Source organism: Megalobrama amblycephala, linkage group LG17 (assembly GCF_018812025.1).
Source record: "Megalobrama amblycephala isolate DHTTF-2021 linkage group LG17, ASM1881202v1, whole genome shotgun sequence".
In the NCBI taxonomy this organism is placed as follows: domain Eukaryota; kingdom Metazoa; phylum Chordata; class Actinopteri; order Cypriniformes; family Xenocyprididae; genus Megalobrama; species Megalobrama amblycephala.
The window spans coordinates 23,418,319-23,441,089 of record NC_063060.1 but is presented as its reverse complement, the minus strand read 5'-3'; the positions used below and the strand labels follow the sequence as shown (position 1 = coordinate 23,441,089).

The following is a 22,771-nucleotide window of genomic DNA, read 5'->3' as shown; positions in this document are numbered from 1 at the left end:
CACTGAAATCTTAAAATGTCAGTGCCATTGTTTTGTCTCAAGATGCACACCAGAAATGTTTTTCTCTAAGGTACATTTATAAAAGCTATGAAGGTCTAATCATAGTCTTAATGATTTTACATAGACTTTATAAAATGGTTATTGTAAGTGTGTTGCAAATAGTTTTTTGCTATGTGATTGCTGTACTTATTCTAAAACTATATTGAAAATTATATTTTTAATGTACATCGTTATATTATTTGAAGTTTATGCTAAAATCTTGATTTCGTATTAATAGTTAATGTTATTTTTCATCAGAAGCTTTAAAATAGAGGTATCTAAAATCATATTCACATTTTAAAACACGCCATAGCCAGATATCTTCGACACAGGTGCGTCAACATCATTGCATGAATATTTGCATGAAACCTAATTGGCTTGAATAAATAGAAATCAGGTGTAGGTGGTTTGGGTGAGTGATAAGTTATTGCGCAAGCTAGAATCAGTTTTCATTGATGCGTGTTAAAAACGGCGACCACGGGGTTTTTTATTTCTATGGTCGACAAGCTGGTTTTGTATGTGATATATATTTATTTAGCAAGCAAGATGTGGCGGAGTAGCCCGTTAATATGTTGTACTGCTGTCTTTCTTATGATATCTCAGCTTACTGAATGTTATCCTCGAACATTCCAGCAAGGACGGCCTTTAGCAAACCAGCAGCTGTTGAACAGTCAGTTTCAGGCCGCGATTCCACAAAGTCCGCCTAAAATAAACGACCCCGTTCCACAACTACGTCAGAAAATTGTATCGGTGTATTGCCATCAAGAAGCGATAGAGGTCGTGATAAACGCAGACCTGTTAGCCTCGGGTCTTCCTGTTTACGGTGAGGAGCTGCGGCTGGGTCCCGAATCATTGCCCAGCAAAGTGTCGCCAGCATCATGTGGAGCTGTGCAAACTGGACAATCAGACTTCACCATATTTGCTTATTTCAAAGAATGTGGAACCAAACTATCTGTAAGTGCGCAGATATCACATGTAGACATTTTTAGATGGGTATTCTGCTGGGAAAATTAGTAGTTAAAACTGGTCATTAATCTGCCCTCCACTTAGATTGACTAGCAGGCTGTGCACCAGCTTGGTGGACTTTAAGAAATGGGGAACACCAATAATACTATAATAAAAATGGTTTGTTACAAATTCATAATGGGTTTAATTTGTCGTCTCAGGTAACTGAGGACTCTCTGGTATATTCAAATGTCCTTGTGTATTCTCCTCTACCATCTCCTGATGGTGTGCTTCACCAGGATGGTGCAGTCATACCTGTTCAGTGCCAATTCCGGAGGTAAGCTTACAAACCTCAGACTTCCTAATGACTAATTTGACCTCTTAATAATTTCGTTTTTCCCTCAAATCTTCTAAAGGTGGTATAATGTTGACAGTGTGGTTGTGGCACCCACTTGGATTCCATTTGCTGCCACTGTTAGGTCTTTTGATTATCTGGACTTTAGTCTCCGGCTGATGAGTGGTATAGTATTTAAAATTGCCAAGTTCTGCTTCAAAATTATTTATTATCATTAACTCCTTTTTTTTTTTTTTTTTTTTTTTTTTTTTAAGATGACTGGCAGTATGAGAGGGGCTCAAATGTCTATTTTCTGGGGGATGCGATACACCTTCAAGCCTCCGTTACCTTGGCCAATCATTTGCCCCTGGTTCTTTATATTGACTGGTGTGTGGCTACACCAACTTCTAACATGGAGACCAGTGATGTCAAATATTCCTTTGTAGATTACCGTGGGTGAGTTTTGATTCAGACTTTACAATATTGCACTTAATACATCTATTAGATTTAATCTAACCTCCTTTAAAACCTGGTTTTATTAACTACCAGTTTGGTGTTGAAAGAAATTGGTCCTGTGTAGTAAAAATGAGAGAATTTATACGTCCCTTTGGATGCTCACAATTGAGGGTTCCTCAAAGAACCTTTTAGTGAACAGTTCTTAAAAGAACCATTTTCTTAGTGTGGAAAACTTTTTAATCTAAAGAACCTCTTGTGCATTTAAAATGTTTCCATGGATGTTAAATGTTCATGGAATCATGACTGCCAATAAAGCTTTATTTTTAAGTGTACCAGTCTGTTTGTTCACTTGAATTTAGCAGTTTGTCTAATCATGTAGACCACTTTCAGATGTCTTGCAGACAGCAGGGGTTTGTACTCCCACTCCAAGTTCTTGCAGAGGAGCCAAGGCAACAAATTAAACCTACTATTGGATGCCTTCAGGTTCCACAAGTTGACAAGCAACTTGGTGAGCAGAACTTTAAGATTGATTTAAAGGATAGTTTACTGAAGGATGAATATTGTCATTGGAAGTTTGTAATACACTATGTAACTCTTGTACCGATTTTACCCCTGTTTGAAGTCAGCATGTCATTCCCAACCTGTATGACTTTGTCCTGTGAAATGCAAGATTTGTTAATGTGGTCTTATTTTGGACCCCACTGACTGCCATTGTATAGACAAACTCAGAACTCTTCAAAATATAATGTGTAAAAAGCCATACAGGTTAGGAATGTGAGGGTGAGTAAACGTCAGTTTCCATTTTTGGGTGAATACCGTTTATCTAAGCAAGTTGTTTAATTCTGCGCTGCTTCCTGGTTGTATTTGAAACAACAGGTGTACATCACATGTTACCTAAAGGCCATCCCTGCTGCGTATTCTGGGAGCGCCCAGAATCGAGCATGTTCTTTTATTGATGGAAGGTAATGACTGACTTTCAAATATTTAAACCTTGGTATCAATCACTGGTTCCTGATGTAAGAACCCATATGGACTGTGCAGGTGGCAGTCTGTGGATGGAAATGATGAGGTGTGTAACAGCTGTGAGCCATCCAAACAAGGTGCGGCCGAGCCTGAACCAATCAAGCCTTTCCGCGTCACAATAGCCCCTCCTGTCAAGCAGCCAAATTTGGGCTATCAGCCTGGGTCTGCGGATTTCTATCTCATAAGACCCGGTGAATCATTAGAACCCTTTAGAGCTCTCATACAGGCAAAGCAAAATCCCTATGGCAGTCTGTCAAAGAGAGGAACGGACACAAACAAAGGTTTGGATAATGTTTCACTCTTCCGTATGTGGCACTCATACTTTAATTGATAAATAACACCCTTCTCCCTTTATAACAGACTGGAAGATTGCTACCTTGGGTCCTCTGTTTCTGATTCCGAGGCAAGGAAACGCCACCCAGTCAACTGGATCTCTGCTGGGCCGAACTGAGGGTGTCTACTCCGCACCTGTTGCTGAGAAGCCAGAGTTCTTATTCAACTCGATTGAAAAGAATCCTGTGATGGATGAGCTGGAGTTTAAAACCACTCCAGAGACTGGAAGTTTCAGTCCATTAGAGGACAGCCTGTTCTCTAATGATGATGCTCTTTTTGATTCAGAAGGGGGAAGCGGGTTTGAATAATGACCCCCCACTTACAAATGAGTGGAAAAATGGAAACTAACAATGTGACCTTTTCTAAAAATAAAAGTTTTATTACATCTCGTCTTGGTCCTTGATATTACTGCAGATTCTGTGGTCACAGAAAAATATGCAAGCTGGTTATTGCACTATTCATGCATTAAATTCATAAATCTCAATGTACTTGAAGTTTGTGTGCAATAAAGTAAAAATTGCACAATAGTAGGTTCTTTGTCACAACATATACAGTATTAAGAATGTTTTGAAACAAGTCAAGGTAACATTTAGCACATTTTATGGTTTAACTCTCTCATTCAATTCACATGATTGTGAACCATATTTAATGATTTACAATGAGTTTTGTTCTAAATAGGACTTTAAATAACATGAAACACACGTCACAGCAGATATCAATAAATATTAATGAATTATAACTTAAGGTAACATTACCACCTTTTTATGGTGCTTTTTAACTCAATTTCTCATTCAGATCACGACTGAACATTAGTATGATGTAACTTTCTGTAAGTGTGGTTAACAGGTTTTGATGTTAGCATGGGCATTTCTTTACAAAAGTTCTTTATATACTTCAAAGGCTTGGTTATTCATAAATTTCTGAATCGTAACTCAAGGTAGCTTTCAGTATCTTGCACATCGTTCATTTAAACATTAGGGTCACACATGATTATGAACTGTCCAACTATATTTAGTAGGATAGTATACACAACCTTCCATAAAAGTGGTTAATAAGTTACCATGTGGGCTATTTCTTCATAACAGATTTTGATCTAATATACTTCACAGTCTCTTTGATGTTATTTTCCTCAGGTGTTTTTTTCACCAGGTGCGCCATTCGTCTGAAGCCATCCACCAGACCTGCTCCAGTCAGCGCAGAACACGGCTGAATGAACCAGTCTCGTTCATTGCAACTCTTTCTCAGGTTAAACTGCTCTGTGATCTCTGTTACTGTAGCAGCTCCTACAATATCTTGCTTGTTGGCAAGAACCACCACCGGGAGTCCCCTGAGGTGCTCACTCTTTAAGGTGTGTTCCAGGATGCCCTTGGCCTCGTCCAGACGCTTAATGTCAGAAGAGTCCACGACGAACACAATTCCAGCTGTGTCTTGGTAAAAATTCTTCCAGTGCGCTCGCATCTTTATCTGGCCACCAACGTCCCACACGGTCAGGACGATTTTTTCCCTGTTCTTCTTGGCTTCAATCATTTCTACATTGAATCCAATCGTAGGAACTGTGTGGAAGTCCTCATTGTATTTTAGTTTGTAAAGAAGAGTTGATTTTCCAGCTCCGTCAAGCCCTAGGAGGAGGATACGAGCTTCAGGTTTGTGTCTGGATCCTGAATGGCCCATTGTAAATGTCTGATGTTCACAAACACCGACGTTTCTTATAGTCTTCTCTTAGCAAATGTGAGTTTACTTAAGATGGTGTCTGCGTTACTCAGTGATGTATTATATCTTGCTTATCTACATAGAGTTGTATGATTATTGGGTCAAAGTATCACAGGACACCTCCCAAATGATATGCTAAGAATGGCGTCTTGTGGAATTCATCTCTGTACAAAACATACATTTAAATATTGTACATATTTAAACTGAATAAAATATTCCATGATTAAATAAAAAAATATATAATTTTCATAGAATCTCATGTTCAACATGGTTGCAAAAAATCTTTCACTGTTTAGTTTAAGATCCAAAAGAAAGTAAAGATGATGTCAGCTGACATACATGAAGTACATAGGAACTTGAACTTGAAAATAAATAAAAATAAAACATAACTGAAATAAAATAAACATTTATAAGTTCTCAGTTAAGTTGCCTGCCCCTGAGTCTGGGATGTGACCATAAGTTTAAAGAAATAAGTATGGGCTTCCCATTACATTTATCAACTGACCACATGCATGACCATGACCTGGCAGGAAGTCATAAGCAGAGTTTAAATATATATTTGATGATAAATGTCTTGGAAAAAGTCTTCAAATAAATATGGTTCAATCTTTTCATTCCAGAAAATGGGAACCAAAAAAGAAGGAAAAAAGTGTGGTATGTCTCCCTCAGACATTCAGGAATCCTTTTAAACAGTACCATCCCAAGCCTTCCAGATACTTCTTCCAGCACTGGATTATTGACTGTGCAGGCGTCACCTTTAGAAATCCTCAGTATAGATTTCAGGGAGAAACAAGAACAGCAGCGACCATAACTTAACATCCACAGGCTCACCTTTGTCTTTCGAGGGTTTTATCTATCCACACCCCGCCTGTTGTATCTTCCACAAAAACCAGCCCAGAGCAGTCGTCGTGACTACTGCAGCCGCGGCGCCGTCTGTCCGCTGCCGCTTCATTCGGAAAGACGTCCGATCGCCATTTCCCTTGCGAAATGCCGGGAGTGCGTTTTTCACACAACTCACACAACTTTATAGTTGTAAGTGACGTGAACTCGTTAAACTGCTCGGATGTCCTTGAACTGCACTGACCCATTCTTGTGCTCCGGTTGCGCTTGGAAAAATCCTTGAAAAGTAGGCCGTTGAGCGTCTTGTAAACTTGATGCCAAAGCGGAGCGCAGACTTTTACATTTATACGTTACGGCCTCTGAACTACTGGGTGTCAGATCCAGTAAGAGTGTGTAGGGGGAGATTTTTAGAAAGCTTACTCAGTGACAACAGGCACGAGTCATAGGGGCCTTAAATACTGGACTCTACAATCCTGGTGCTATTCTGAGGCTTTACACCTGGTCCCTGCTGTCACGATGGACTGTTCAGCATCCGGCAGCGCGTCACGGTTAAAGCTCGGTATGCTGCACGGATACGGCACTGCAGTGTAAGGTTACTGCGGCCGAGACCTCTTGAAATATGTGTTCAGATCAGTATGTAAGTCAGTCAGGAAGAATGCAAACAACCATGCGTCATGCTTATTCTATTTGTTTGTTATTTCCTCTTAATCTATGAGCTCATATACTGTATCACTATTTCCCACATGAAATCAATAAAGGCCCTGTCTGCTGAAAAGACCATCTCAAACCAGCCAAGGCTGGTTTTTGCTGGTCTCCCAACCTTCTCAGGCTGGTTTTAGAGGGGTTTGGCCAGTGGCAGCATTTCACAAAAACCTAGGCTTTGGCATGATTCCTTCTGGCCATACAACAACGACTTTCCCAAGTAATCATAACTATATAAACAAAATGTGGACAACAATCCACCATAGGCCTACTAAAAGAATGGTTGGAGTCCACTGACATGCACAGACTTAACAACAATACGAAATCAATTCTGAAATAGCCCTATCCTAGATTGTTTTGCTAGATAAGACCCTTATTCCTCATCTGGTATCGTTTAAAGCCTTTTGAAGCTGCACTGAAACTGTAATTTTGACCTTCAACCGTTTGGGCTCCATTGAAGTCCACTATAAAGGGGCTCGCACACCGGACGCGAAGCTCAGCGCCGCGCAACGCCGCGACATGTCTTAACATTGTTTTCTATTGTTTTCTGGGCGCCGCGGACAGGCGCCGAATATCGCCGCCGGTGTGCGTACACTCATAGAAAATAATGTGTTCGAATTTTAAAAACGTGTTGTGGCGCTGCGCGGCGCTGAGCTTCGCGTCCGGTGTGCGAGCCCCTTAAGGAGAATAATCCTGGAATGTTTTCATCAAAAACCTTCATTTCTTTTCGACCGAAGAAAGAAAGACATGAACATCTTGGATGACATGGGGGTGAGTAAAATATCAGGAAAATTTTATTTGAAAGTGGACTAATACTTTAAACTATGCCATTCGCGTACACACCTCACCGTGCGCAAGGCATTTGGACATAGTGGTGTATTAGAGGTAGAAAAATGATATAAATACTGTTCGGTTTCTCGCACAAACCGATCGTTTCGTGTCTTAGGACATCAATGTGTCGTAATGAGCTGCAGGGTTTAATTTGGATTTGTCTGTGCATGTTTTTTTTACTCTTATAGATGGTGTTCCCATTGACATGCATTATACGATGCATAAAAATCATCAATTGTGTTCTGCTGAAGAAATAAAGTCACCTACATCTTGGATGCCCTGAGAGTAAGCAGATAAACATCAAATTTTCATTTTTGGGTGAACTATCCCTTTAATAAACTGCTCTTAAAAGCTAAAACAGTGAAATTCCTAATATTATTTCCAATTATTACAAATTATTTTAAGGGTTTTTTATTATTAAAAGAACAAACATTACTTTTGTATTGTAGCACAAATGATTCGTAACCACAATCACCAACAATGTAGTCAAGATTCATGTTTGGATTTATTACTTCGGCACTAGCTATGTTTCCATCCATAGTTTTGGGTGAACTATCCCTTTAAGATTATCTCTTATGAAGGTGTTACCTGATCTAATGTATTTTTGTTACAGTGACCAATCTAGGATATCATTAATATGTTAATGTTAATATGTTAACATAACCACACCCGTATTGCGACAACCACTAATAGTTCACACGACAAGGTGGTGTTGGTGGTGGGGATCATTCTAACGCGATCTTAGATATTTCCAGTGCCGGTGGGGAAGGGAAAAGATCATTCTTGCGAGAACTTTTATATTTCCAGTGCTGTGGGGAAGAGGAAAACATAATTTTTGTGAGAACATTGATAGTTCACCAAATATAGGGGGAGGAGCAAACATATAAAAGCTTCCACAGAAGCCTTCTAAACCATTGTTCTTTATCCTCTGTAAGCTGTCTCTTTATGCTCTCTCTCAGCTGAAAATGACCTCTAAGCAATGGTTTTCTGTCAATGAGATTTTGTCTCAGTTCTTTGACGGTGAAAGTGACAGAGGAGAATGTGTTTGAGGCAGACAATAATGTTGAAGAAGACCCTGAAAGAAATCTGAAGCTTTTGACTCTTTCTACCAGAGTTCTGTTGATGGTGATGGGGCTTTGTTCTCTGTTCTGTTTCCTGAAGTCTATGATCAGCTCCTTGGTTTTTGAGACTTTGAGAGAGAGGCTGTTGTTCTCCTGGCATCAGTGTGTTAGGGAGTTCACTTCATATCTAGGCCGTCTCATCGTCTTGCTCAATATTGGCAGAAGGTGGGTGTGAGTGCATCCCCACACACAGCGAGGCCAAGACTTTTGGACAATGGCCTGGTGTTAAGAAGGGCAGCAAAGAAGCCACTTCTCTCCAAGAAAAACATCAAGGACAGACTGAAATTCTGCAGGAAGTACAAGTGGTGTTTTATTTAAAGGGCTATTTAAGCAGTCAACAAAGTTCCCAGTTATCCCCCTCTAATGACCAAAAAAAAAAAAAAAAAAATTATATAAATAAATAAACTATATGGACAAAAGTATTGACAGTTAACCAACAGGGACTGTAATGGCATCACATTCTAAATACATCAACATTAATATGGAGTTGGTGCCCCTTTGCAGCTATAACAGCTTCCATTCTTCTGGGAAGGCTTTCCACAAGATTTTGGAGTGTTTCTGTGGGAATGTTTGCCCATTTACCCAGTAGAGTATTTGCAAGGTCAGGCGCTGATGTTGGACAAGAAGGCCTGGCTCGCAATCTCTGTTCCAGTTTATCCCAAAGGTGTTCAATGGGGTTAAGGTCAGATCTCTGTGTGGCCCAGTCAAATTCTTCCACTCCAGACTCATCCAACCATGTCTTTATGGACCATGCTTTGTACACTGGGTCACAGTCATGCTGGAATAGAAAAGGGCCTTCCTCAAACTGTTCCCACAACGTTGGAAGCATATCATTGTCCAAAATGTTTTGTTATGCTGAAGTTTTAATTTTTCCACGGAAGTAAGGGACCTATAGCCCAAACCCTAAAAAAACAGTCCCATACCATCATCCTTCCTCCAACAAACTTTACAGTTGGCACAATGCAGTCAGGCAGCTAACATTCATCATTCATCACACAACACGTTTCCACTGCTCCAGAGTCCAGTAGTGACGTGCTTTACACCACTACATCTGATGCTTGGCATTATACTTGATGATGTGAGGCTTGCATGCAGCTGCTCAGCCATGGAAACCCATTCCATGAAGCTCCCGCCACAGCTTTTGTGCTGATATTAATGGCAGTGGAGGTCTGGAACTCTTCAGCTATGGAATCAGCAGAGCGTTGGCAACTTCTACGCACCATGCGCCACAGCGCTCTGTGACTTTTGTAGCCAAGTTGTTTTCGTTGCTGTTCCTGAACACTTCCACTTTACAATTTTACATGATCAAAAAGTTGATCATGGAATATTTAGTATGGGATATCTATCACAGTACCATGCTTGAATTCACTGTGCGTCTCAGAATGACCCATTCTTTCTACAAATGTTTGTAAATGCAGACTGCATGGCTAGGTGAATTCAATAATTAAGAGGTGTGTACTTTTTCAGGACTCTTTGATTAATAGAAATTTCAAAAGCATTCATGTCAGTTTTGATAAATTTAACGTGTCCTTGCTGAATATCATATCCGTGTCAGAGATAACAAAGACAAGCATTATCAGCTTTGACTTGTTAGGTTTATTTATCGCTTTAATCTCCCACATACATTTCACACAGTGCAAGAAATTCAACTTTTGTGTAGATCGGGGCTGGTGCCAATTTCGTTTTTTCCCTCCAAGTAAACTAGGAGGAAATTTGAGGACTGTAATCCAGTATTAATTCAACATTCTCCACAAAATAATGACAAAAATTGCCTTCAATCTGGACACTTTTATATTCACAAAATCATTAAAACAGTGATTTAAAAGAGCAGGAATGATTGGACTCAGAGTTCCTTCTGACAATAATGATTAGGACATAGACGGATTATAAAGTTTAATGAAAGTTAAATCAAACATTCTTAATCTAACACAACCTTATACCACCCTCATTTAAACTAACCGATGAGCAGCACCAGTGTAAATTGGCATAAATACCCTGTACTGATATGAATGGATCATGCACATCCAAATTCAAGAGCTGGATACATTTTCATCACCCTTTAAAAAAAAAAACAAGTGGGAGAAAAACAATCCAAACAACAAAAAAATAAAGTTCTGATCTGTTCTCCTGAACAAAATACTACGAGTGCATCTTCAAGGCAATAAAGTCCTTCTACCATTTTTGCCAATTGCTGTTTCACAAATAATATTGCTCTATATAAGGAAGGCCAGGATACATCATCTTTACAGTGTAATGATTTGAAAAAGGAGTCATTTCAAAATAATTTTTAAAGTGTCCATTTGGCACACATACCAAAAAAAAAAAAAAGAAAAAAAAAAAAAAAAAAAATCTGGGAATGCATGTGTTTGCACATGCTTATGTGTGCCTGTTTATTGTAATTGTGAGAAAAAAGGTTTGTCTCTTACATTACACCATCTATCCTCTGGCAATATGCATTAATGGAAAGACAATCAAGGCTGTTTATTGGTTGAGTAAAACTACTCTCCAGTTTTTGTCCCAGAGCTGCTCTTGAACTTGACCACCATGACAGTGATGTTGTCGGGGCAACCGCGGTAGAACGACTGCAGCACGATGCTCTTGGCACCGAAGTGCGGCTCATCCAAGCGTTCGCGCACAAAGCGTACGGCCTCCTCGTTGCTGAACGCATCCCACAGGCCGTCGGAGGCAAGGATCATGAACTCCGGCTGTAGCTTGTCCAGGTCAAAGGTCAAGATATCTGGGTCTGGGATGACCACGTTCAAGTTCTTCAGAGGGTAGTCACCGAGTGAGCGCGACATGGCGAGGATGCCTTGCACACGCCAAGAACCATTAAAACTGATGAAGCCACCTGATGGATGAGATCACAGACACATGTTATATTCACACAGTGAAGTCATCTGGAATGGCCAGAAAGCAATCACAAGTGCAAACTTAAAATGTTAAAAGTCATCACAAATGATTATCTTAACAAAAACAGACCTAATAACTGTGTTAAACAAATTTTGTCCGTTAACTAACCAAATTTTTCATTCAAATTAAACTGTCATATTAAAATACACAAAAGATTCATGTATTGTGACTTTTCCCATTTAAACTTTTAGAAATATGCATTTTTAAAAAATATGTAAATGATAAATCTTATTAAATATGCTCTCATTAGAATGTATACACTACAGAAAACAGTCACAATTTTTATTATAATATGAAAAAAAAAAAAACCTCCATTAGCGGGGTCTGGGGCAATTATTGTGATTATTTTATTAAAATATAAGTAAAATATATTAATGAAATATTAAAATATTACAATAATAATACTATTGGTGTATACGTAATAATAATTTACAAGGATTATAAATGAAAAGGTTATAAATAAAATGTTTTAAAAAATGTATTATTTTTTTAACAAGCAAAAAAGTTATTATTAATAATATAAATAATAATAACAACAACAATAATAATTATTATTATTTTATTTTATGGGGGTTATAAATCAAAAGGTTATTAAAAATGTTGTTTGAACAACAACAAAAAAAAAAACGTATAGTAATAATAATAACAACAACAACAACAATCATTTTTATCTTACGGATGTTATAAACTAAAAAGGTCATAAATTAAAAGTTATTTAAAAAAATAAATGATTTAATAAATAAAAAGTTACATTAAATTAAATAAAGTCATTAAATTACGAGAAAAAAGTCGTTAAATTATGAGAACAAATTCGTAATTTAACGACTTTGTTCTCGTAATTTAAAGACTTTTTTCTCGTAATTTAATGACTTTATTCTCAACATTTTATCTCGACTTTTTTCTCGAAATTTAACGAGTATTTTCTTGAAATTTAACAACATTAATCTCAAGATGGTTTTATTTTTTTATTATTGCTTGGCCCTAATCCTCTTCCGTAGATAAGCTTAGGTGAAAAAGGTGATACATTTTTAAAAATGTCAAAAAAAAAAAAAAAAAGTTTTTTGAAAGTGTGGTAGCTGAATAATTATTTTTAATTTTTTTTTAAATGTTTTATTATTATTTTTTTAGCAAAATCTAAAATCTGTTCCGTCTAACCGAAATCACCACTTATGCCTGTAGTAGCAGGCAAACTCACCGGCTCTCTTGATCCTCTTGCGCTCCTTCAGCTGATAAGGCTTGTGATCATGTGACAAGGCCACAGCGTTGCCGTCCTTGTCGCAGAGAACGCCGCGAGAGTCTCCAACATTTGCCACAGTCAGTTCACGGTCTGACAACAAGGCGATCAAACATGTTGTGCCTGAAAACAAAGATTAGAAATTCAGCCTTGTTTACAGTTTCCAGTCAGCCAAAGCACAAAGATAAGATCAACCTAAAACACGCGCTCTTCCCTGCTCACCTGCTTCATCATGGGAGGCAGAGAACTTTTCCACCATGTCCCGGTCCACAGTCAGAATGCGCTGCTCAAGGATGGCGGGATAGGAGAGAGGGCTGTCTTTCTTTTCCCGCTCGTAGGCCTGCAGCTGCTGTTTCAGAGCCTCGGGTAGGTGGGCCTTCACATAATCAGCAGCGGCCTTAGAGAGAAACCGCAAAAACAATGAGAAACTTCCTGTCACAAAAATACTCACTTCAGCATTTTTTCAATTGAAATTCATCAAGTTAATTTGTAATTCTACTGACAACTGAAAACTGTTAAAGTTGCCATGAAATCAAAAACGACAATTTTTATGTTGCAGTGCTAACTGATTTATCCATGCACATCATTTTTAAAAAAATTCATATGTCCTTGTAATATTTAATCAAAAAACATTAACCTCCCCTCCTCAGCAAAACGACGTCTGTTCTCTTCATGATGTATGTCTTGATGTAATGTGGGGCTAAATTTCCTCCACAACTGACAGCAAACTGGTATTCAGATCTGCCTCCGTTTAGTTAGCAAAGCCCAACTTCCTTCGACCTAATCAATTCCTGAAGGATGAAATCGAGACCCGCCCTACATTTTTCACATTCCAGAAGCTGTTTCACTTGGATTTACAACACAATAGGGAAGACTATTGCAACTTCCTTTCATGCTGACTTTAATGACACGGGGAATAAAACAGAGAAGAAATGCAGATGAGCACATGGGGGCATGAAGTGGGCTGCTTCTAATAAACAGGAATCTCACGAAAACATGTCCAGGTCACATTTTACCTCCATATCAAAAAAATAATATATTTATATTTTATTATAAAACAGTTAGTTCCAGTCCTTGATTCTGATTGGTCAATAGCTGTGTTTTATTCACGATAAAACATGGCTATGACCGCTTCACCCAACGGTTCTGTGTATCACCCTTAGCAACCACTCTTAGCAACGTAAACTGTATGTTCTCAATTGATATTGTTCATTGAAGCTTACTGTATTATGTAGAGTGTTATGAGAAAGAGATTGAGTTAGTGGGTTTATTACCTGCATTCAGATTTAGCATTTTCCTTCAGGTCACTCCTATGAATAATAAAAAATCTGTTTAAATGTCCCATGTATTATCTTGTCCTTTTAGCATTTAAGGGGTTTTCCCGTGACTGACAGCGCTAGTCAAAGCATTTATCAGTTGCGTCTTGTTCCGTGTTCACAACAATTCAGTCTTTTCAATATAGAAGTCTTTGCTTCTGAGTGACTCTCTCATAAAGACAGTCTTTTCCGCCATCTAATGGCGTAATAATGTAACGGTTCACGGTCAGGGACTATTTTTTTTCCTGGCGGAAGGGAGGCTTCTCCACTTCGCATCATGCCTAACAACGCCCTTCAGCTGTGACTTATTCACGATACAGCACAGCCTCTCGTACTTTATTGCTTACTTAAAATATAATTATTAAAATATAAAATATTTTATTTAAGACCATTATAATTTTTGTGACATTATTTTCATGACAATTAAGCACCTATTGCCATTATCATAATTGGGGCTGTTCGATTATGGCAAAAATCAGTGTCACTATAATTTTGGTCAATACTGAAATCACATTTATTTAATGGCATTACTCACTGACTCTGGAAACATCATGCATTTAATGAAGTTTTCTTTAAAACTTGTCTTCTTAACAGTGGATTTCCATTAAATATAATTTACAATTCAATTGAAAACCATAAAAAATAAATACATTAATACAAAATTTAAAAACACACAAACACACAGCCCTAACCATTACATTTTTTTACATTTCCATTTATTCTTCATGGTGATTCTGATTAGACTGATTAGAATATGAATTACTGTAATACAATGATTTTTATATTTAAGTCGCATAAATTAAAGGCTGAAAAACAAATATGACAAATTAAATAATATATTCTTTCACATTACAGTAATGATAATAGGATTTTTGCATTATGGAAATGAGAATTAAAGGTACATTTTCAAAACTGTCATGAATTGATGTCACTTAAATTTTCTTAATGCAAAATATATATATATTTTTTTCTTTTGATTCAGGGTAAAACATGGCCCAGACATGTTATTGATGAGATTCACCCACACACAGTATGATAGTAAAAGATACTGCCTTTTCGGTAATAGTAAAAAATAAATAAATAAATAAATAAATAAAACGGGATTTACTCATTTTTCAACTCAAAGGGAAAGTTCACCCAAAAAAGAAAATTCATTTACTCACCCTCATTTTGTTTATAATGGAAGATATTTTCAGAAATGTCTCAAGTGTTTTTTGGTTTTTTTTGTCATTATGATGGGAGTCAACAGACAGCAAAATGGTTTGGTTACCAAAATTCTTCAATACATCTTCTTTTGTGTTCTGCAGAGGAAAGAAAGTCATGCAGGTTTGGAATGACATGAGGCTAAGTAAATGATGACAGAACTTTCCATTTTTTTGGGGTGAACTATCCCTTTAAAAGAGGCCTAAGAGCTCTCGCCAGATAGAGCTTGCACCAGAATACAGATGAAGGGACAGAAAGTCTCTCGAGAGCGGGTGCCCTTTCCAAATACTGCCAGATCACCAAAACATAGAATCAAAGAGCATCATTTCATTGCCTAACTCTGTTTGCCCATCATCAGTCAGGATAGTTTGGATTCCTTTCAGCAGCTCACACTACAGCCTTGTGCATCTTCAACTGTAAGCCTTTGCCAGTGACTCAGCAATGCCACGCTATAAATACAATGATGAAACCAGAGAAGCAAACATAATACCTGTCTGCCAAGAGAACGCTGCAGTCTCTTTCGAAAGCCACTTCCCGGGCAACAGAGAGTTGCTGCTTTTCAGAAAAGACACGGCAGAGCCTTCTGATGAAGCCTATGCATTATTTACACAGAAGCAGCGCTCATGCAGAACACTTACAGAATAAGCAGATATAGCTCACGGTCACTTTTCACATGGCAGTGATTTTAAACCTGTAAATAGCACAGAGTTGCTATGAAAAGAAGCCTTTCAGATCTGTGCCTCCTAAATTGTCCAGACTGTAGGTATAATCTCATAATAAATCCAAATAATACTGGTTGTTTAAATGACTTCAACGTAGTAGTCAACCAACAGAAAAATTCATAGTAGCTTCCTCAACACTACTAATATTAGCTAATAACAATCATGGTCATCAATATATCGTGAGCCTGGATATAGCACAATTTGCAGGATGTCACAATCTGAATTATTCAAAGTATGTTCATCATTGTGTCTCAGGAACAAAGACAGTGGGGCGGTGGTGACCCGCAGTGACCTCTTTCCACTCAAGACCCTCCCACCGCAAACACATTACAGTCAAGCAGCCATTTTACTTCATTCACACACCAACACAATGAGTGCTTCATTACCGGTGTTACGCACTTGTGTTTGGAAGATTTAGGGCTTTACTGTGTTTAACTCAAACATATCGGTGTCAGTGCATTCCTGTGAATCTCAAGAAATATCTAAGGGAACTTACAAGTTTAAAGAAAGCAAGTCTATTTTTAGGACCATCAATTAGGACCATTTTAATGACTATTAAGCACATTTTCAAACCCAATTCTCATTACTGCAACTCTGCACAAACATATTTTAAATAAATAAATAGTACATTAATACAAGCATTTATCTTGGCAGTATTTGCTGCATTTATTGTGAGCAAAATTTCCCAAGGCAAAAAATAAATAATACAAAAAAGTAAATCTTAAAAAATATTCATAAAACCAAAAAAAGTAATCTTTTATTCAGCAAGGACACATTAAAATGATCAAAAGTGACAGTAAATACATTTGTTACAAAAGATTTTTATTTCAAATAAATGCTGTTCTTTTGAACTTTCTATCAAAAGTTGTTTTTTTTCCCCCAAAAGAATTATAGTTTCCACAAAAATATTAAAGGATTAGTTCACTTTCAAAAAATAAAATTCCTGATAATTTACTCACCCCCATGTCATCCAAGATGTTCATGTTTTTCTTTCTTCAGTCGAAAAGAAATGAAGGTTTTTGACGAAAACATTCCAGAATTTTTCTCCTTATAGTGGACTTCAATGGCCTTCAAACAGTTGAAGCGCTGCGTTCGTTTCGTAAGTAGAATAGGGAAGGGAACTGTAATTTTGACCTTCAACCATTTGGAAGCCATTGAAGTCCACTATAAGGAGAATAATCCTGGAATGTTTTCATCAAAAACCTTAATTTCTTTTCGACTGAAGAAAGAAAGACATGAACATCTTGGATGACATGGGGTGAGTAAATTATCAGGAAAATTTTATTTGAAAGTGAACTAATCCTTTAAGTAGCAGCAACTGATTTCAACATTGATAACAAGAAGAAATGTTTCTTGGGCAGCAAATCAGCACATTAGAATGATTTCTGAAGGATCATGTGACACTGAAGACTGGAGTATGATGTTAAAATATAAGTAGGAATAATATTTCACAATATTACTTTTTTCCCCTTTAGTATTTTCACATGAAAAATGGTGAGCATAGACTTATTTCAAAAACATTTTTAAAAAAAATCTTAAAAAACTCAACTTTTTAATGGTGTAGGTTTCATTTTCTAAAAAAAATAAAATAAATAATAATAATAATAAAAAAAAAACAATTTCCCCCCTATGATTTTGTGACCTACACATGTATTCAAGGGATTCACCCATTCAGTGCATTTAGAATCAGATTTAAAGAAGAATGATCATACAGGCACATACTATTTTGTACCACCATTGCTAATGAAAAGCTCCATTTACTAGGTCTAATTCAAGATTATAATGAGAAAACCAGATCACCAGGGAATAGAGCAAGAGCACAAGACAGAATCGTTAAGACAAGCGTTGATTAGGCCGACTGTGCTAGTCATTGTTAGCGAGAGCGCTCATCATTAGCAGACACCACAGGGCAAGACTCTCTTTTTAACAGGATATTTTTAACAGACACCCTGGATCAAATATTTCCAGTCCTAGTTTTGACTTTTGACATTTAAATGCTGATTACACATGCAAATTCTAACCACAATATGACAGATTGTTGACTATCATTTCTATCTACTGCTGAGGTGTTTCAATCAGTCAGCTGTTGTCCAGCCATTCACAGCTCTAATAAATGAAAAATTGACTATGCAAGCAGCTTAAAAAGTCAATACAAAAAATTGTCTCAGACTTTTGACTGGGTGGGGTGATCATACTGTTGTTTGGGTATCAGATTTATGCACTGAACATTATGGGAGGATGGAAAAGACTCCCTCTATAATTTCTGGAAAAATAAATGTATAATTAAACCTAACAGTGTTGCTTTTCTGCTCCTCTGGTGCTGTTGTGAAGGAAAAAAGTGCATTTATACAGTAAAAACAGTAATATTATGAAATATTACTACAATTTAAAATAACTGCTTCAATTTTAATATATTTAAAAAAATGTTATTCCTGTGATGGCAAAGCTGTATTTTCAGCATCATTACTCCAGTCTTCAGTGTCACATGATCCTTCAGAAATCATTCTATTATGCTGATTTTCTTATTATCATCAATGTTTAAAACAGTTGTGATGCTTAATATTTTTGCAGAAAACGTAATATATTTTTTCCAGGATTCTTTGATGAATAGCAAGTTCAAAAGAACAGCATTTTTTGTAACAACGTAAAAGTATTTATTGTCACTTAATAAATTGAATAAAGTGTATTAATAATAAAATTATTATAAAATAAATAACAAATTAAAATACCCATCTCATCCTCCCTTTCGTCTTTATGTCTACAGTGTTTGTAGTAATAATAGTATGTAGTAATAAAAATGCAATGCAAGCACTCTTCTTTCTAATGAGTGGATGTGTAAGTAACCCAACATTAGGAGTTCAGTTCATGTAATAACCATCATGGACTTTCACAACCAAAAAAAAATGAGCCAGTATCAACAGATAAGACTCATAATGTCAGGACGTTTGGGTCAGCAAACATTTATGAGAGGAGATAGCGTAGATTAAAAGACCTTTTACAGGGGCCGAAGAGCATGAGGTTGGCACATTTTAATCTATTAACTGCGTGGATTGCAGGGAGGCCTCTGGCCATTTAAACAAATACCACTATAAATAGATTTTAAGCATTCCATATATGACCGTGGGAGTCAGAAACAGCCGACTAGAACGCTGAGGAAAATGGCTGATCGGTAAAATTCAAATTAAATTCAGCTCTTGTGAGCTGTTCATTTCATTACTCAACAGCATCTAAGGCATTCAAACTTTAGGCCAACAAGCATTCATCTGTATTACCAAACAATGAAAAAGATAAAATGAACATCTGTCTGAGCTCAATATAGGCTGGAGAATAAGGCTGGTCGGAGCAGATGTCTGGGGGGGAAGGGGGAACTGACTGAATGCTTCAGACAAGTATCATGGGAATCTCAATTGGCTGCATTAGATTTCTCATATAACCATTACAAAGGCAGTTTGTGTAGATCTCTAAGGTTCTAATTTTTAACACACTAAAAAACTTTTGGGTTAACAGTTTGTTATTAAGAAGCAAAACTGAAAAATGAGTATTTTGAGGGGGTTTACATCTTAAAAATTGTGGTCAACCAAAATTAATGGCTGATACCATGATATTAAGGGAGCAGTGTGGGTAAAAGATGTACACACACACACACACACACACACACACACAGTAACAGAAAATGTGCAATGTCTACATGGTAAATTCTGCGACTAACTTAAGTCAGAACGACAACTTGTGTTAATTAGCCCATTGGTTTGATAAAATCTAAATATCGAACAATAAACTGAACTGAATGACTAGCCTATAAACTCCTGTAAATAGACAGCCTTAAAGGGACAGTTCACTCATTATTTACTCACACTCATGTTGTTCAAATCTGCACGACCATCTTTTCTTTTCTTTTCTTTTCTTTTCTTTTCTAACACAAAAGACAATTCACTCATTGTATGGAGTACAATCACACCAGAAGTAAAATAAAAGTTTATACAGGCTTAAAAAAAGTGTGAACATTTGATGAATTATTGCTTTAAGTGTCATTCGGCTACTTAAGCACCTGTTCAAAGGCACCGCTTTTGTGATACTTCTCTGGTAATTTATTAACTTTTTGCATTTGTTATCATTTTGAACATCCGCTTTTAGTAAATGAAAGAGTGTCGATGATTTGCTTCATAGTTTTCGCTTTTATGTTCCAAGGGAGTCAGCAATACGGGTTTGGAACAACATGAGGGTGAGTAAACACATTTTGCATGAACTATTCCTTTGAAGGTCGTCCCAACTAACACAGACCGTCCCCTTATGTTTGGTTATTTTGGGAAACCAATTCCTAACGTTATACGAACGTTCTTTTTAGGCTTAATCTTTTAACAATGGGAACCACGGATATTTCGTTTGCAAAGCTTTCACGACGACTCTCATCATCAGCATCCACACTTCTTACCTCCCCGCCGTGTCCGTCAAAAATGGCAAAGATTGAAGGGTGGCTCCTGTTCACCAGGTCGGTAAGGACCTCAAAGCGGTCCTCCATGTGGTCTCTTCGGCCCTGTATCGAGTACACCGCTACATTGTTGTTCTTGAACTCCCATGTCTTGGAGAACTCCGCGTCCAGCACGTCCAGACCGCCGAGTCTGTCGTTCATCATCATCTCCGCCACTTTTCCCTTCACCATCTTCACGGCATCCCGGCTGGACTTAACGATGGTTTTCACCTCATCCGTGTGGAAGAAGTAACTCCAAAGGGCCAAGCTTATACATAACAGAAACAAGGTCTCTGGCCTGAGCAAGAAATAACGCATGATGCGACCCAAAAGAGACAAAAGCGTCATTGTGTCTCCTATCATCACACGCTCAAGACTGCACACGGGGACTGAAGTATGGGCTTCAAATTACTTCATTTGACCGATATTAAAGCCCATCTGCAGTCCGACGTGTGTGATCCCCCCTGAAAGCCCGAACACAGCGACGCAAACGCTCGAATGTCCGGTGGTTATATTATGAGCTGCAGATGGGGAGAGATCCCGGTGTTTTCAGTTGCAGTCTGACTCTGGTGCCCTACCGACGGGCTGCATATAACCGCACAGATCCCATTACCCCCAACGACAGCGAACCCATTCCCTCCCATAAAGCCATCCGTGCCGCTAGCTAGCGTCTCCGCTCAAAACGGACGGTTATTTACTCGTTCGCGCGCGTCAGTGAGAGTTTTAAACCACTCTATATCGCAGATTCGTCGATGCACATGCTGCTGCTGCTGCTGCCGCTGCTCTCTGACGTCCTCCGAGCGCTGCGTGACTGACTGACTGACTGCAGCACCGGGTGGAACGGGAAAAGACACAAACGCTGAAGAAATTACATCATATCGGTCCGTTAGCTTGAGAATCTACGTCAGACTACATTTCCACAAACTGATTTTTGTACTACAGATGCCGCAACGTGACGTACCAGTCGATGACTGTGAAGGGTCGTGACGTCATGCGTAGCTGTGCTCAGAAGAAAAAACAGGGCCATACTCGTACTGTGTTATTGTTATGATATGACAATTGATATTGGTCTTTCAAGCATTTAATAATAAAAATAATAATAAAAGGGCCACACTGACAGTGACACTGGCTGCAGAACTGAGGTTTTGTTTTGTACTTTGTACAGTTGTTTTTTGGGGGGTAAATTTCATATGTCTTGTGAAATTTAAATTATTTTCAGTATTTTTATAACTTTTAGCAGTTTATTGTTGGGTTTGGAGAAGAATAGTTTACATAATAGCCTATTCCTTTCATTTTAGACTTTTTTTTTTTTTTTTGTAAATAGGTTATAGTATTAATTTTTGTTACATGCTGGAGCCAGTTTTAGAATATTTAATATGGCTGACCATTGTTTGTTGTATTTATTGTTCTTTACAAAAAATAAATAGGCTATAGGCCTACATAAATATAGGCCTATGGTGAAATGGCAACTTTAGCATCCCAAACCAACAAAACCAAAGCAAATGAAAATGAAAATCCTAAATTAAACTAAACTTAAACTATTTTTTCCTACTTTTTATAGTAATTTGCCACACTAAATTGAACATGCAAAGGCAAAAAACAAAACAAAAAAACCCCCCTAAAAATCCTACTGTATCATATTTGATGAATTTGTAAATTCTCTAAATTATCTGTTGTATACGATCTTCTACATTATCCATATATAATTTTCTAGAAAAATTTTACAATGTATCAAATGATACAACAGGCTCTTGAGGAACATTTATTTGTACACCTTTCAATCATTCAATCATACAATCTTTCAATTACAGAGCTTTGATCATAAAACTAAGCATTTAAATATCATCTTACTTAGGCATTATTGGGAGATAGAGCGACAAACTGATATTTATGTGCATTTAATGTAAATAGTTAGTTATAGATAATAAAAATTGATTTATGTAAATTACAAGCTATCAGAATTTCATCTTTCTTTTTGGCAACATATGCACCAAACTGCATACTTTTTGTTAGTTTGGGCCTCTGAATAAAACCCACCCCACCTACTATTCTCCTATATCACTATATGGTCCATAATAGCCTTATGTATCAAATATCACACTTTTTATTTATTTATTTATTTATTGATTGATTTTCTCATTATGTATCTTATATAGGCATTTGGTCTTCAGGTTCAATAAACTGTTCCATTAAAAAAAAAAAAAAAAAAAAAACTGGTGAAAAACTGGTGACCAATCATACGTCCTATAAATGTTAATGAAGAAGGAATGAATAAAATAAGATAATGAATGCCCATGTTACCGTGCATGAGCTGCTATATGCATTTTACACGTTTGTTGATGAAAGATTGTTGTAAACAATGCAACACATTGATGGAAATCCTTAACTATTTGAAGTTATTTTACTTCATGCCCTGACATGAAGTTACTTGCCCAGTGAAGAATCCATTTAGGGATGCAGCAAGTACATATTAATGAAAAAATTGATGCAATACTGTGATTCAGAAAAGTGCCTACCATACTGTTGGCCTTCTAGAGGCTGGATAATGGATGCACATCTTATTGATTTCATTTTCATAGTAGAA

At 37.3% G+C, this 22,771-nt stretch overlaps 3 protein-coding genes across 3 annotated transcripts; 1 reads left to right on the top strand and 2 right to left on the bottom strand.

The window, feature by feature from the left end:
• Positions 1 to 458: 458 nt before the first annotated feature.
• On the top strand, positions 459 to 3,515 carry zp3b (zona pellucida glycoprotein 3b). Its single transcript, XM_048164847.1, has 8 exons — positions 459 to 993; positions 1,206 to 1,321; positions 1,401 to 1,504; positions 1,594 to 1,774; positions 2,165 to 2,282; positions 2,651 to 2,736; positions 2,816 to 3,078; positions 3,158 to 3,515. The coding sequence occupies exons 1-8, from the start codon at positions 535 to 537 to the stop codon at positions 3,436 to 3,438; spliced, it is 1,608 nt and encodes a 535-aa protein (XP_048020804.1). The 5' UTR covers positions 459 to 534; the 3' UTR covers positions 3,439 to 3,515.
• On the bottom strand, positions 3,486 to 6,509 carry arl14 (ADP-ribosylation factor-like 14). Its single transcript, XM_048164851.1, has one exon. The coding sequence runs from the start codon at positions 4,799 to 4,801 to the stop codon at positions 4,199 to 4,201; it is 603 nt and encodes a 200-aa protein (XP_048020808.1). The 5' UTR covers positions 4,802 to 6,509; the 3' UTR covers positions 3,486 to 4,198.
• Positions 6,510 to 9,910: 3,401 nt separating this feature from the next.
• Positions 9,911 to 21,141, bottom strand: ppm1la (protein phosphatase, Mg2+/Mn2+ dependent, 1La). Its single transcript, XM_048163198.1, has 4 exons — positions 20,152 to 21,141; positions 12,701 to 12,875; positions 12,440 to 12,601; positions 9,911 to 11,182 (listed from the first exon to the last, which is right to left on the bottom strand). Exons 1-4 carry the CDS (start codon positions 20,548 to 20,550, stop codon positions 10,833 to 10,835), a joined length of 1,086 nt encoding a protein of 361 aa, XP_048019155.1. The 5' UTR covers positions 20,551 to 21,141; the 3' UTR covers positions 9,911 to 10,832.
• Between the last annotated feature and the right edge of the window lie 1,630 nt (positions 21,142 to 22,771).

Excerpts from the sequence above, each read along its gene's own strand:
- arl14 (XM_048164851.1), bottom strand. The coding sequence starts at position 4,801 with ATGGGCCATTCAGGATCCAGACACAAACCTGAAGCTCGTATCCTCCTC.
- ppm1la (XM_048163198.1), bottom strand. The coding sequence starts at position 20,550 with ATGATAGGAGACACAATGACGCTTTTGTCTCTTTTGGGTCGCATCATG. Across the intron at positions 12,602-12,700 it reads TGCCTCCCATGATGAAGCAG|GCACAACATGTTTGATCGCC; the intron begins GTGAGCAGGGAA and ends CTTTGTTTTCAG. Across the intron at positions 11,183-12,439 it reads CAAGAGGATCAAGAGAGCCG|GTGGCTTCATCAGTTTTAAT; the intron begins GTGAGTTTGCCT and ends CTCATCCATCAG.
- zp3b (XM_048164847.1), top strand. The coding sequence starts at position 535 with ATGGTCGACAAGCTGGTTTTGTATGTGATATATATTTATTTAGCAAGC. Across the intron at positions 994-1,205 it reads AATGTGGAACCAAACTATCT|GTAACTGAGGACTCTCTGGT; the intron begins GTAAGTGCGCAG and ends TTGTCGTCTCAG. Across the intron at positions 1,775-2,164 it reads TCCTTTGTAGATTACCGTGG|ATGTCTTGCAGACAGCAGGG; the intron begins GTGAGTTTTGAT and ends GACCACTTTCAG.